This window comes from Lepus europaeus, chromosome 15, assembly GCF_033115175.1.
Source record: "Lepus europaeus isolate LE1 chromosome 15, mLepTim1.pri, whole genome shotgun sequence".
NCBI lineage: Eukaryota > Metazoa > Chordata > Mammalia > Lagomorpha > Leporidae > Lepus > Lepus europaeus.
In genome coordinates, this window is record NC_084841.1 from 46,216,275 (window position 1) to 46,229,896 (window position 13,622).

The 13,622-nt window shown below is 41.0% G+C and overlaps 1 protein-coding gene across 5 annotated transcripts in view; it reads right to left on the reverse strand.

Moving 5' to 3' along the window:
- Nucleotides 1–692: 692 nt before the first annotated feature.
- Nucleotides 693–13,622, reverse strand: part of PDE4D (phosphodiesterase 4D) — a 1,616,992-nt gene continuing 1,604,062 nt past the window's right edge. For all 5 annotated transcript variants that reach the window (XM_062212022.1, XM_062212021.1, XM_062212023.1 and 2 more), the window contains 4 exons: nt 7,742–7,896; nt 6,655–6,777; nt 6,027–6,209; nt 693–5,427 (listed from right to left, as the gene is read on the reverse strand). In XM_062212022.1, the coding sequence (XP_062068006.1) occupies nt 5,014–5,427; nt 6,027–6,209; nt 6,655–6,777; nt 7,742–7,896 (875 nt within the window). In that variant the 3' untranslated portion in view covers nt 693–5,013. The remainder of the gene's footprint in view (nt 5,428–6,026; nt 6,210–6,654; nt 6,778–7,741; nt 7,897–13,622) is intronic.

The window sequence follows — 13,622 nt, forward strand, 5'->3', positions numbered from 1 at the left end:
AATTCATTGTTTCCTTAAGATATTTTTGTCTTCATCCAAGAACTTTTCAAATGTCACTTCCTAGCTAGTTTCTAGTTTGGTTTGTAGTACATTTTGTTCATTAAGTGAGGTAATAGTGTTATGAAATAAATTCTATGAGAAGCAGAACAACAGGTTGTGGGGGTGTAGGGAGAAGGAGAGATCTTCCACCTGCTGGTTCATTCTTCAAATGCACACAACAGCCAGGGCTGAGCCAGTAACTCCACCCTAGTCTCCCACAATGTGGCAGGGCAAGTACTTGGACCATTTTCCACTGCCTTCCCAGGTGCATTAGCAGGAGGCTGGATTGGAAGCAGAGCATCTTAGATTCAAAGAAGCACTCTGATATGGGACATTGGTGTCACAAGCAGTGGCTTAAGCTGTGCCAGAATGCTGGCCTTGAATCACTAACTTTACAAACCGAGTGTAACAGAACATTCAGTTAAGCATGGAAGACCTCTTTCCAAGCCTGTTTAGAAACCACTACTTAACTGTATTGGCCAAGCAATCTGGAGAAATTCTTATATAGCAAGATTAGTTTATATAATTTGTTTTCAATTGGTTTTGCATCTCAACACTAACTTAATGATCTTCTTGGTCTCTTCATTTAAACTACATTTGTTACTCTTGGAAATGTGGAATAATTGAACTATGAATTAAAAAATAGTCATAAATAGGCAGAATCAACCCATGCTTTTATTTTTGTTGCATATAAAAATTTCATATGAAGGTATTGATGTACAGTACTATCCCCATGGGCTGTAAGAGGCTAAGAAACCACTAAAATAATCATTTATAATGCTCACACACAATTACCACTCTTAAAACATATCCAAAGAAATGAAATTAAAAAAACAACTAAAATCAGTAAGGATGTTTTTTGTACTTATAGTGTCCCCTTTGTACTGTTTAAAACAAAAGTAATCAAATTCCTTTGGGCCAGGGCTGCTAAAATCTACAGTTTGTGTCAAAAATAAGAGGCTCATTTTTCCTAGGAAAAGGCTCTCTCCCTTCACTGATGAAGTCACAAGTTCCAAGGGCTGGGCAGCAGTGGGAAGAGGCTTTCATATTATCCATGAGAAATTTTTCAGTGCTTTCAGGAGCTGGTCATTGTGGGGGGGTTAAATTATATCCTAAAAAGACATAATATTTGAAGAAAAAAATTCTAGAGAATGGCAAATCCTTTATACTATGTAAACTGGCATTTGTATTCAATGAGTTTACAAATACATAGGAAATCTGGTCAATCTTAACTTTCTCGTACTTTATATTCTGTTACGATGACAGGAAGCTAATAGGTGACTAACAGAAATGACCTATGGCTCCAATTTCCAATCAAGTTAATTTTCTTGTGGGCTCCAGAAGCCAAGGAGACTCTATCATCACTGGACAAAGATAGATTTTTCTAGTAGTGTTTGAATGAAAAAAAAAGTAGCTCCTGATCCACAAAAAAGGCAAAATCTATATGCAATACCACTCCATGGCAAGAAGTACTTAAAAGCTTGTGTACTTAAAAGCTTGTGTCTTGAGGGCTGCACAATCTTCTAGAGCTTATCTGATTTTGTAAAATTCAGGTATTTCCAGATAACCAATGAATTGAAAGCTTGGATTTAAAATACCCAGCCCTAGCCCCACTATTACCTTACTTTGAAATGCAGCAAAACAGAAGAAAATATTAAAGTTAAGGCACAGCCCTGGGACCAAAGACCTGCAGCTATATTTTTAAATGTATATATCTTTATGTATTTTATAATTTTGTTGAATCTTCCATAAACAAGCTCTAAGGTGACAAGACTATATTACAGGAGAAAAGAAAATGTACAAGGAGTATGTATACACACCATTCATTCTCTCACCAAGAGTTTCCAAATATATCAACACCATCCCATCATGGGATGATGTTTTAATAAGAACTGATAATTTACAATTAACATTACAGTATGTACATTGCAATAAATACATGGTTGTAAACAGACAAACAAGACTGTATTACAGGTAAGGTCATTTGGTGAGAAAAAAAATGCATGGCACAAAAAATAAATAATGCACTCAAAAATTACCATAAAGCTTTCTGTAAAATCCTTTTCATTCAAGTTTTCTTTCTTTGACTTTAATTTGTTCTATCTACATTATTTTATTGTGGATTTTAACTGATGTAAAAGAAAACAAAACAAAAACAGCATTATTGTATTCAGTAACTTGCAAGCTGAAATGTACTGGTTTTATGCAAACTTGGACATTTTATTTCCATACAGTACCCAGATATTGCATTATCTTATGGCATTTTAGGAAATGTAAAGCCACTTGTAAAAGGGTGTTCTTCTTAAAGCAGTGTGTACTTCTGAAGCACACTTTGGTGAGAGAAAAGGAGAGAAATATAGAGAAGGGAGAGGGTAAACAGATTGTACAGTGCATTAGTCCCTGGCTCTTGGATATTGGGCCTATTCTATAATTTGATTGTCCATTGGTGCTATCTTTCTAACATGGTTCCACTAAAAGACCAACAAACTGAGGGAGAAAACCTCTCTTAGTGCAGTTATAAACCCTTTCAGGTCTGGGTTTGTTTGTGACATATTGCTTTTTTTTTTTTTTTTTTTTTATTTAAGATTCTAGGCACTCTGGGGGGGAAATACCAAGTGTAGGGAGAGAAGGAAATGGGAATGTTCTGGAAAGAGAAAGAAACCAAGACTCTTTGCCTTTCCTTCTAGACCTCCCTCAGGAGCAAACAGACACCTTCCCAAACGTTCTCAAGAAACCACTTGGCAAACCTTGGCTTTCGTTTACAAACACTTATAATTGACCTCTACAGGGGGAGATGGAAACCTGGCCATTAGTTCATTAGAAAGGTTCTGAGCTCTTGGGATGGTAGCATCAGCTTGGGTCATTCCCCTGGGCTGATGCCTTTATTTTGTAGTTCCCAGAAGGCTCCTTTATACAAGTGTTTTTCTGGATTGTGACTTTTTTCCTGTTTATTTTCCATTTGGTTTGATTTCTCCTTAATTTTCACTGTAATTCCTGTCTACTAATAGGAAAGTGATTATTCTGAGCTCCAAACCTCTTGACTGTACAAACCATTGAAATGGGAGGAAAATCAAAACTAAATGAATGTGCCATGATGCCCATTGCTATCAGCAGGTAAACACTAAGGAATTAATCTCTAAACCTGCAATACAGTTCCTGGTGCTGAAATCAGTTAGGTGACCTTTAATTTTGTATTGAGGCACAATCTGTTTACCTACCCAGTATTTTCAAATGTATTCCATTACCAACCCTCTGGTGCCAGTGGAATCATCAATTTCTCTCCCTCAATGTGGTTTAAAAAGTAATTCTCCCACTGCAAGACTGATGCTGATGGGTGGATGACAGGTGACAATGCAATTCCTATTTGTTACGTGGCTGTCCTTTGAGAGCAGTCCCTACACTTACAACCACTTTTCGGGGCTAGTCCTCATCTAGTTCTTAATCACATGGTGAAATTACAGGAACAAAAGGGGATCTGTTGTACTGGGGTTTGTTAATATACTGTTGAGAGCTAGCTAAGCAGAATTTCAGACTATTAACTTTTCTCTGGAACCCAGTAAGAAAACCGAGTCAAGATGTATAACCTCATGGAAGAAAAGAATGGGAATCGTAACCTGACTACCTGTTTCTTTTCACCCATCAGAATGGTGGTGATATATTTGATAAGACTCCATCTACTGAACATGGACAGAGGTTCAGACACACACTAAATAAAGCAGTGAAAGGGAAAAATACTTTTCTTAGTATAACAGGTGGTGAAAACAATAAAAATGAGCACAAAATGTGCAGGTTATTACAAAGACATGCACTTGGGAGATGCATGTCTATCGACACAGCAGAAAGTCACCAGAAGACACTAAGTAGGAAAATATCTAGAAAAGACTGACCATTTTAGCTACTGGGTATTTATATATATCCCACTTGCTTCAGACAACACCAGCTGATGACTGAGTTTCTATGAGGGTTAAGACACATTTGACATAACGCACATCAAAGTATTACAGAACAAATATTCACTTTGCACACTGTGAGGAAAAATGTTGGTGGAGAGCAACTCCACTTGAAGAGTGGAACAAAAAGCAAAGTAAACAAAGACTTACAAAAAGGGTTTCCTGCAACAGAAAGATATTTTTCTGTTTTAAAATATGGAAGTCGTTGGTATATAAAACAATGGATCACTACAAATCAGTTAATTGCTATGAACTATAAGGTGCAAGTAAAATTTGTAAATTAGATTTATCCAGTGTAGCACAGATTTGTACTGAAAACTTGCAAGTTACTTCTTAGAAAAAAATAACCAGTGGCAGATGAAGTTCTGAACATAGTTATTTAAATATAATACCTCAATACATTTAATAATAAAAGTAAGCTCTACAAAAAAGATCTGTTTTACATATCATACAAAACAGAGGTCAGTGCAGCTCACTGAACCACACTATTCAGTCATGTATCAGGAAGACTTGAAATTAGAAAATTATGCAATTTCTGTGGCTCATCTTCCTTCTGGTAACAGATCCATGCTGTGTTCTGTTCTTGACGTATCTGCTGCTCAACCAGTAAGTCCGCTCTGTGCAATGCCTTATTTCTTCTGAAAATATTGCAAACAAACAAAAACCCCAAATCCCATCACAACCTTAGGGCTGCCCGATGAGCCACGCTCCATTGAAAACATTGTGGAGTTGATTTTTATCGGCTTCATCAGCTCTACCGAGCTGAAATCTTATTAAAATGCTGTTCGTGAAGCTGTTCCCCCTTGCTCGGATGACATGGAGGTGAAGAAACTGGTTACGATATTCCTGAGCGCCAGACTGAGTAGTCAAGGTCAGTTTTGTTCAACAAACGTCCTGGCAGATGATAGTGAGGTGTGACCATGGTTGCGGCACGTGACATGCACTTTGGAAACAACTTTTCTACTTTAAAAAAAAAAAGAAAAAAGAAAAAAAAAAGAAAAAAGGCGTGAAAGTCTTTGCACTGTTACGTGTCAGGGGAATAGTCATCTATTACACAAGCCTCGGGCTGGCTCTCCTCTTCCCCTACGGCCTCCTCTTCCACCTGTTCATCGAGGGGAATTTCAGTCGACTCTGAGTCTTGAGTGCAAAGAGTCTTGGAGTCACTGCAGCTAGTGTCTTCCTCCACCTGACTTCCACTGTCCTTTTCGGTGTCTGACTCTCCGTCTTCCTCCAAAGTGAGTTCAAACTGGAATTTCTCAGTTTGACCTTGCCGTCCCTCCTCTTGGTCGTCAGGTGCAGGCGAGGGGCTCTGAGGGATTGTGCTCTGGTACCATTCACGATTGTCCTCCAAAGTGTCCAAGATGTCCTGCGCATCGGGATGTACAAGGTCGGCCCAAGTCTCCCAGAGAGGATGGACAATATAGTCGATGAAGCCCACCTGACAAAACAAATACAGCATGAATTGGAGGACTTGGGACTAAGCAAGAGCGCACATGGTTAACTAGATCTTGGCCTACAAATAGAACACTGAACAGAAGACTACTGACCCTAGGCTGGGAAATTAGTCACTGTTGGGACGACATCCCATGTAGAAATATTGTGACTTAGTGGGTGAAAAGTAGCTTCCAGAAGCCTTAGTTCCAGAGGAAAACAACATAAAAGTTGCATGTGCTTATGTGGTAAGGCACGGGGCCTGGACCGTATTTTGGAAATGTCATGGACTCTGCAAATACACTGTCTGAGTGGTCAGGATGAATAAACACAAGAATGGCTATAAGGGGTCTTCAAAACATTGGTGGGAAATGTATCTCATAAAAAAACTGGCATGAATATCAAAACAAATCCATTAACTACACTTGGCTATCAACTGTTAGAAGTCTCCACATTTAAGCACAGGAATGTAAGACACAAATGGGTCGTAAAGGCAGACGTGAAACTGAGCTTGTCAGATGACAAAATACCGGGAGACATGGATGCCAGATAACGGCATGCTGAAGCTGCTGCTTTGTTCCGGGGGCCTTAAGCATCATCCGTTACCTGTGATTTCTCCACAGATGCGTTGTGCTTGTCACACATGGGGCTTATCTCCATGCCACGCTCCCTCTCTCGGTCTCCTTGGCGAAAGAACTCCTCCATGATCCGGTCCGTCCACTGGCGGTACAGCTGCAGGGGCTTGGTGGGGTTGCTCAGGTCTGCGCAATGCACCATATTCTGAAGGACCTAAAATAGATGGAGGTGTTTTCTGTTCACAGCTGCTCCTTTTTTAACTAGAAATTCACATGGGGTGACTGCAACACTGAAAAATACATGTAGTGTAAGATTCATTCCCAACAGCTCAACCATGTGTTGGCGTGTGGTTCACACTTGTATTGTTTCAAATTATGCCACTGTGACCACATCTACGCATCATCAGAGAAACGACTCATGGCGTGACTGATTAAATTCAGAGCTGCTTATGACGTTAGTTTTGTCGGGGTATCAGTGATTTTAAAAATGTATACAAACGAAGGACCAATAACACTTTGGTTAATTCTCATTCCTGAGAATTAACCAAAGATCAAGCCTATAATTATTAGAAACATGAAGGGGAGGAAGGGGAAATCTTATCAAAGCTGGATACACAGACACGTGCATATGTACACACAGAACAACTCAAATACTTTACCTGAATCCTATCTGAGTAATTATCAAGAAGGAGAACTCCAGAACTAGTCACTTTCTTAGTTTCAACCATAGTTTTCAAATCAGCCAGGAGATTCATGTGTTTTGACATATCTGTTGCAAGTACCTTAAAAGACAGAGTATTTTAGTAAAGACCAGAGGAAACAGCCAGAATTTGCACATGAAAATATGTAGAATGTGAGAAGGAACAGTAACCATGATGGCATCTATTAGCCAGTATACAGAAGTTCTTTACTCCTCCTTGGGGCAGAGTCTTCAAGTTTTCTGGAAACCCAGGTAAGTGAATACAGTGTGCGGACATACTAGGCATGAGCACTACTTTCGTGGTGCGAAACGGCATTATATGTCCATGGATAAGACACCGTGTGTTTAGCAGGAGTTTTTCCCCATTCCCTGGACTATAGTGAACTGAATTAAAATTGATTAGACTACTTAAGAAACAGAGTATTCTAGTTAATTTTCTACTTATTCAGCAGGTAATTCCTGCCTTTGTGTGTACAAAGCTTGACAGAATAAGTTGATAACTGGGGATTTTCCTGTGCTGCCATCATTCTGAACAACAGGCATAAAGAACAGAGTAAAGCCATGGATATTTCCAAGTAGATGGGAGAAAGCAGGGAAGGGCCACAGCTCAAATGTGCTTTCTTAACTGATGCGTAATAATGGTAGCTAGATTTAGGGGTACAGTGTGGTATTTCAATACATGTATACAAATGTGTAATAAACAGACCCTGGTAATTGGCATAACCATCACCTCAAACATTAACCATTTCTCTGTGTTCAGAACAAAGTTCTCTTTACTACTATTTGGAAATACACAGCTAATGGTTGTTACTCAGCTTTGCCTGCAGCCAGATGGGAGGAACTCAGAAAATAAAGCCCAAGCTAACGTTCTTAAATCCAAACTGGTGGAAGTGGGAAAACCCATTACAGCATGTCACTGCTGGCGGATTCTAGAACGCAAAGGGCAATGACAGGTTTGGAAATCGCTTCGCTTTGTGCGACATCCATCTCGTTCTCACATGTAAAACAATAACGTGCATCACATTTCTGCTTCAGCAGTTACTCACAATGTCAATGACCATTTTCCTTAAGGATTGTCTTTGCTTTTTGGTTAAGTTCTGGAAAATGTCACAGTTCTCTTCCTGAAGCAACTTGAAGCCCACAGCCAAATGGTGGTTCTCTAAGACAGAGGAGTCATTGTACATCAAGGCAAGCTCAGAATCTGAAAGGGAAAGAGGCCGAGATCAGCACAGCTGTCCATCAGGAGCTTTTCCTACTCTTCACGCTCGAAGGGGCTTTGGATTTAGGATGCAGTTTCCGTGGACTTCTCTGCTGCCCTGCCATTACACGGCACTCCCAGGGCAGAAAACTGGAGGGCTTAAGAGCACGCACTAAGGTCTTGGCAGTGAATTCTAGTGCTACCAACATGTAGCAGGTCATTTCACCCCATGGGTCTCGGCTTCCTCTTTTTATCTCAAGTGAAAAAGACTTCAATAACCATCACTCTCCTCTAGGTGGTCCATAAACTCAGCAGAATGTGACATTACTCTTAATATCTGCAGTATCCCCAGAGCGCAAGGGATTGTATTCCTGCAAACCAGATTGTCTAAATTCCACTTAATACCATGCATAGACCAGGTGAAGCAGGGCTTGATGTCTGTGTTCAGAGAAGGCATGAGAGCAACTTAGAGCTTATGAACAATACTGACTTGTTTATGCTGTTTGTTTTATTTTAAAAAGTGGTTTAAATGTTTCCACTAACATGTATACTTGTGCTTCAACACACACACAGTACAAACCTGTCAAACCAGGCAACCAGTCTTTTTTCCTTATCTCTGCTTTGTGCTTGGACAGCCTACCAGCTACTCTCCTCAAGTTCTTTATGCAGTATGCAATGTACTACTGTGAATGACAATCACCCCACCATACCATGGAGCTCCAGGAGTTGTTGTTGAGATCTCATTCTGTGTTGGTATCTGTTGTCCAACCTCGAAGCATCCCCCAACCCTTCCCAGCCTCTGCTGATCTCTGCTCTAAGTTCATATCCGTTTCTGTATGACAGCACATAAGGTGTCTTTCCAGGTATGGCTTATATTACATAATGATCTCCTGCCCATTTTGCAAACATTAAGGTTCATTTTTTTACAGCTGAGTAGTATTTTACTGAGGTCTGTTATGCCTCATTTGGTTTGTCCATTTGTCCACTGGTAGATAACAAGGTTGATTCTATGTCTTGGCCATTCATTCCTGCAATGAATATGAGAATGCAAATATCTATTTCATATTTAGTCTCATTTCTGCTAGATATAGCTCCAAAAATAGGACAAGCTGGTTACATTTTCTATTTTTCATTTTCTGAGGAACTTCCACGTAGGAATTCCTACTGACAGTATATACAGGTTCCCTTTTCTCTCCATCCTCACCAGCATGTTATTTTTTTCTTAAGTCATTCTGATTGGAGTGGGATGAAACTTCACTGTGGTTTTTGATTTGCATTTTTGTATAGGCTAAGAGGTGGGGGCTATGTGTCTTGCTTTAATCTGCACGTGAGTATTCAGTTTTCCTTGCACCAACAGAAGAGACTGCTTTTCTCTAGTGTATGTTTTTGGTGCTGTTTTCAAAGATGAGTTGATAACAGATGCATGGACTTATACCTGGGAAATCTGTTGTTCCATTGGTCTATGTCTATTCTAATTATTTATTTGAAAGTGTTACACAGAGGGAGATCTTCCACATGCTGGTTCACTCCCCAAATGGCCTCCACAGCCTGGGCTGGGCTGATCAGAAGTCAGGAGCCAGGAGTTTTCTTCCAGATCTCCCATGTGGGTACAGGAGCCCAAGCACTTACATCATCTTCCACTGCTTTTTCTAGGTTGTTAGCAAGCAGCTTGATTGCAAGTGGAGCAGCTGGTTCTTGAACCAGGACCCATGTGGGATACTGGCATCACAGGTGGTTGCTTTACCCACTATGCTGCAAAGCTGGCCCAGATATATGTCTGTTTTGATGCCATTACCAGGCTGTTTTGGTTATAATAGCTCTGCAGCATATCTTGAAATCCACAATTGCAACACCTCCAGCTTTGTTATTTTTATTCAAGAATGCTTTGTCTACCTGGGGTTTTTTGGTTACCACATATACATTTTAAGATTGGTTTTCTCAGGGCTGGTGTTGTGGCACAGCGGGATAAGCAATGGCTTGTGTCACCAACCTACAATATTACAGTGCCAAGTTGAGTCCCAGTTATCCTGCTTCCAATTCAGTTTTCTGTTGATGTGCCTGGGAAGGCAGCAGATGAAGAACTTGGGCCCCTAACACCCATGTGGGAAAGCTGGATGCAATTTCTGGCTCCTGGCTTTGGCCTGGCTGTTGAAGCCACTTGGGAAGTAATCCAGCAGATGGAAGCTCTCCCTCTGTTTCTGTCCCTATTCTTTGTCATTCTTGCTTTCTAGTTTTGGGAAGAAGGTCACTGGTATTTTGATGGGGGTTGTAAGGACTCTGAAATTGCTTTGGGTAGGATGAGCGTCTTAAATATCATTTCCTCGTTTATAAGAGAGAAAGAGCTCCCATCCACTGGTTCACTTCCTTTTGCTTGCAATGGGCTCAGCTGGGCCAGGCTCAAAGCCAAAGCTAGGAGCCTGGAATGCAATCCAGGTCTCCCACGTGGTTGGCAGAAACCCAATTACTTGAGTTGTTACCACTGCCTCCCACAGTCTGTACTAGCTGGAACCTGGAATCTGTGCCAGAGCCAGGAATTGAATCTAGGTATTCCAATGTGGGACACAGGCATCTTAGCCATTAGGCTAAATGTCCAACCCTAGTATGGACATTTTAATAATTTAACAAATAACTTTAATAATGTAACTTCCCCATCCATGAACATGGGTGGTCTTTCCACACTTTTGTGTCTTCAGTTTCTCTGATTAGTGATTTACAAATTGTTCCAAAAGATCTTCCACGTTCTTGGTTAAATTTATTCCAAGACACTTTTTTTTTGACAGGCAGAGTGGACAGTGAGACAGAGACAGAGAGAAAGGTCTTCCTTTTCCGTTGGTTCACCCCCCAGTGGCTGCTGCGGCTGGCGTGCTGTGGCCGGCGCACTGTGCTGATCCAAAGCCAGGAGCCAGGAGCTTCTCCTGGTCTCCCATGGGGTGCAGGGCCCAAGCACTTGGGCCATCCTCCACTGCACTCCCAGACCACAGCAGAGAGCTGGACTGGAAGAGGAGCAACCGGGACAGAATCCAGCGCCCCGACCGGGACTAGAACCTGGTGTGCCGGCGCTGCAGGTGGAAGATTAGCCTATTGAGCTGCGGTGCTGGCCCCAAGACACTTTTTAAAAATAATGTTTAATCAACAGTTATGGACCTTCCATCTGCTGATTCACTCCCCAAATGCCTGCAAAAGCCAAGGCTGAGCCAGGTTAAAGCCAGGAACTCCATCTGGGTCTCCCATGTAGGTGGTAGCAATCCAAGTACTTGAGCCATCACCCATTGCTTTCTTAGGTGCATTAGCAGGAAGCTGGGACTCAACCAGCACTCCAATATGGTATACTGGTGTTGCAAACAGTGGCTTAACCCACTAGGCCACCATGCTGGCCCCTCCTTAAGTTCTCTTGTAGGTATTATAATTAGGATTGTTTTTAGTTATTTCTCAGTCTGCAATTGTATAAAATTGCTAGTGACTGTATTATGTTGGTTAGGCATCCTGAAACTTCAGTGAACTCTTCAAAGTTCTAAGGGTTTCATGGGTGGAGTCTTCAGGTTTCTCTATACATTGAATCGTGTCATCTATCAATGGCTAACTTGACTTGCTCTGTTATTTGTATACCTTGTATTTCTTTACTTTGCCTAACTGCACTGGTTCAAACTTCAAACACTATATTGAACAAGATTGGTGACATCAGACAATCCTGGTTGGGCTCCAGATCTCAGAGGCAATTTCTCCCCATTATTAAGTTGCTGGCTGTGGGTTTGTCTTGTGCAGCCTTTGGTATGTTGAAGGTTTTTAGCATTAGGAAGATGTTGGGGGGAGGGGACAGTACTGTGGCATAGTAGGCTAAGCCTTTGCCTGTGGTGCCAGCATCCCAAAAGGGCACTGGTACTAGTGCCGGCTGCTCCTCTTCTGATCCAGCTCTCTGCTATTGCCTGGGAAAGCAGAAGAAGATGGCCCAAGTCCTTGGGCTCCTGCACCCACATGGGAGACCTGGAGGAAGTTCCTGATTCTTGATGGGCCCAGGTATGGCCATTGCAGCCATTTGGTGAGTGAACCAATGGATGGAAGACCTTTCTGTCTCTCCCTCTCTGTAACTCTTCCTCTCAAGTCAACTAAAAAAAAAAAAGTTAGATTTTGCCAAATGTTTTTTGTCTTTGAGATAATCATCTTTATTGATTTGTGAATGTTAAATCCTCCCTAGGACAAATCCCACTTCATCGTAATAGGGTTCTCTTGGTATGCTGTAGAACTGCATTTGCTAGTGTTTTGATTGGCATAGTTGGAAAAATACTCATTAGGGATGCTGATCTATTTACTTTTGCATTGTGTCCTTCTCTGGTTTTAGAATCAAGGTGATGTTGACCTTACAGAATGAGTTTCCAAGTGTTCCCTCCCTACCAATTATCTGTCATAGTTTCAGAACAATTTTTGTTAGCTCTTCCTTAAATGTTTGGAAGAACTCAGCAGTGAAGTCATTTAGTCCTGGGCTTTTCTTTGATGGGATACTTTCTAAAATATTAATGATTTAGTAGCATTCATTTTTGGTCAGTTAAAGTTTTATATCTCTAGAATATTATGCATTTCTTCTAAGTTTTCCAACTTGCTGGTGTATTGTTGTGTTCATAGTCCCCAATCTGTATTTCTGTGGTATCATTTTTAATTTTTCCCTTTTAATCTCTGAGTCGTCCTTTCTCTTAGTGCACCAAAAGATAATTGATTCTTATCTTTTAAAAAATCCAACTCTTCATTTCAGGGATCTTTGTTTCCATTTCATTTATTTCTCCTCTTATTCTTTCCTTCTAGTGACTTTAGTTTGTTCATGTTTTTCTAAGTCCTTGAGATTCACGATATCTTTTTTATGTATGCTTTCGTAGTATCCCATGGGTTCTGGTGCTTCCATTTTCATTAATATCAATGAAGTTTTAAATTTCCTATTGGTTTCTTCAGTGAGTTTGTGAGGCTGCAGTCCTTTCTGCTAGTGTATAAGAATATCCATGGGTCTGCAGGAGTTATTGCCCCTACAGCACAGTGGATCCTTTCTCAGGATGACACCACCCTGCTGTAGCCTGTGTTGCTGCAGCGAGATCCTTCTCTGAAGCTCGACTACCAAGTGTGCCTGCAGGAAGCTTGGCTGGTGGGCTCCAAGCCTGTGACAGCTGTAGATCCCCCCTGTAACTAAGACTGCCAGGGTCCACTGTCCCTGGAGATGGGATGTGCTCGAGTTCTTGTCTCCCCTTTTCTCTGCAATGGGATCTGGGTGCTGGTATGCTTTGTTGCTTTTTGTTTGCTACCATTCCAGGTCTCTGTGTTCTGTGGAGATCTCTGTTCTCTCTTGGGTACTCACTTTCACATGTGACTATTGTTACTTTGGTTCTTCTCTGTTACAAAGGTGAATGCTGGGCACCCCTATAGGGGCCATCTTCTTCACCCCCCGCTTATTTTCTTTCATGGTATATAGATTGGAAAGTCCAAGCTAGATCACATTTTTCTACTTTACTCCCAAGTATCCATTAATTAACCTTTCCCTCCCTCGTCACTGCCCTCCGCAGTCTCTGCGAATGCCATTGTATTCTCAACTTTTTTTCACTGTACATTTGAATGAGATCATGTACTACTCATTTTTCTGTTCTTGGATTATATCACTTAAAATCATGACCTTTAGTTCCAAGTAAGTGGCAAATGACAAGATAAAAACCTTTATGCCTGACAAGCATTTCATTGTATATATTCTAAAATTT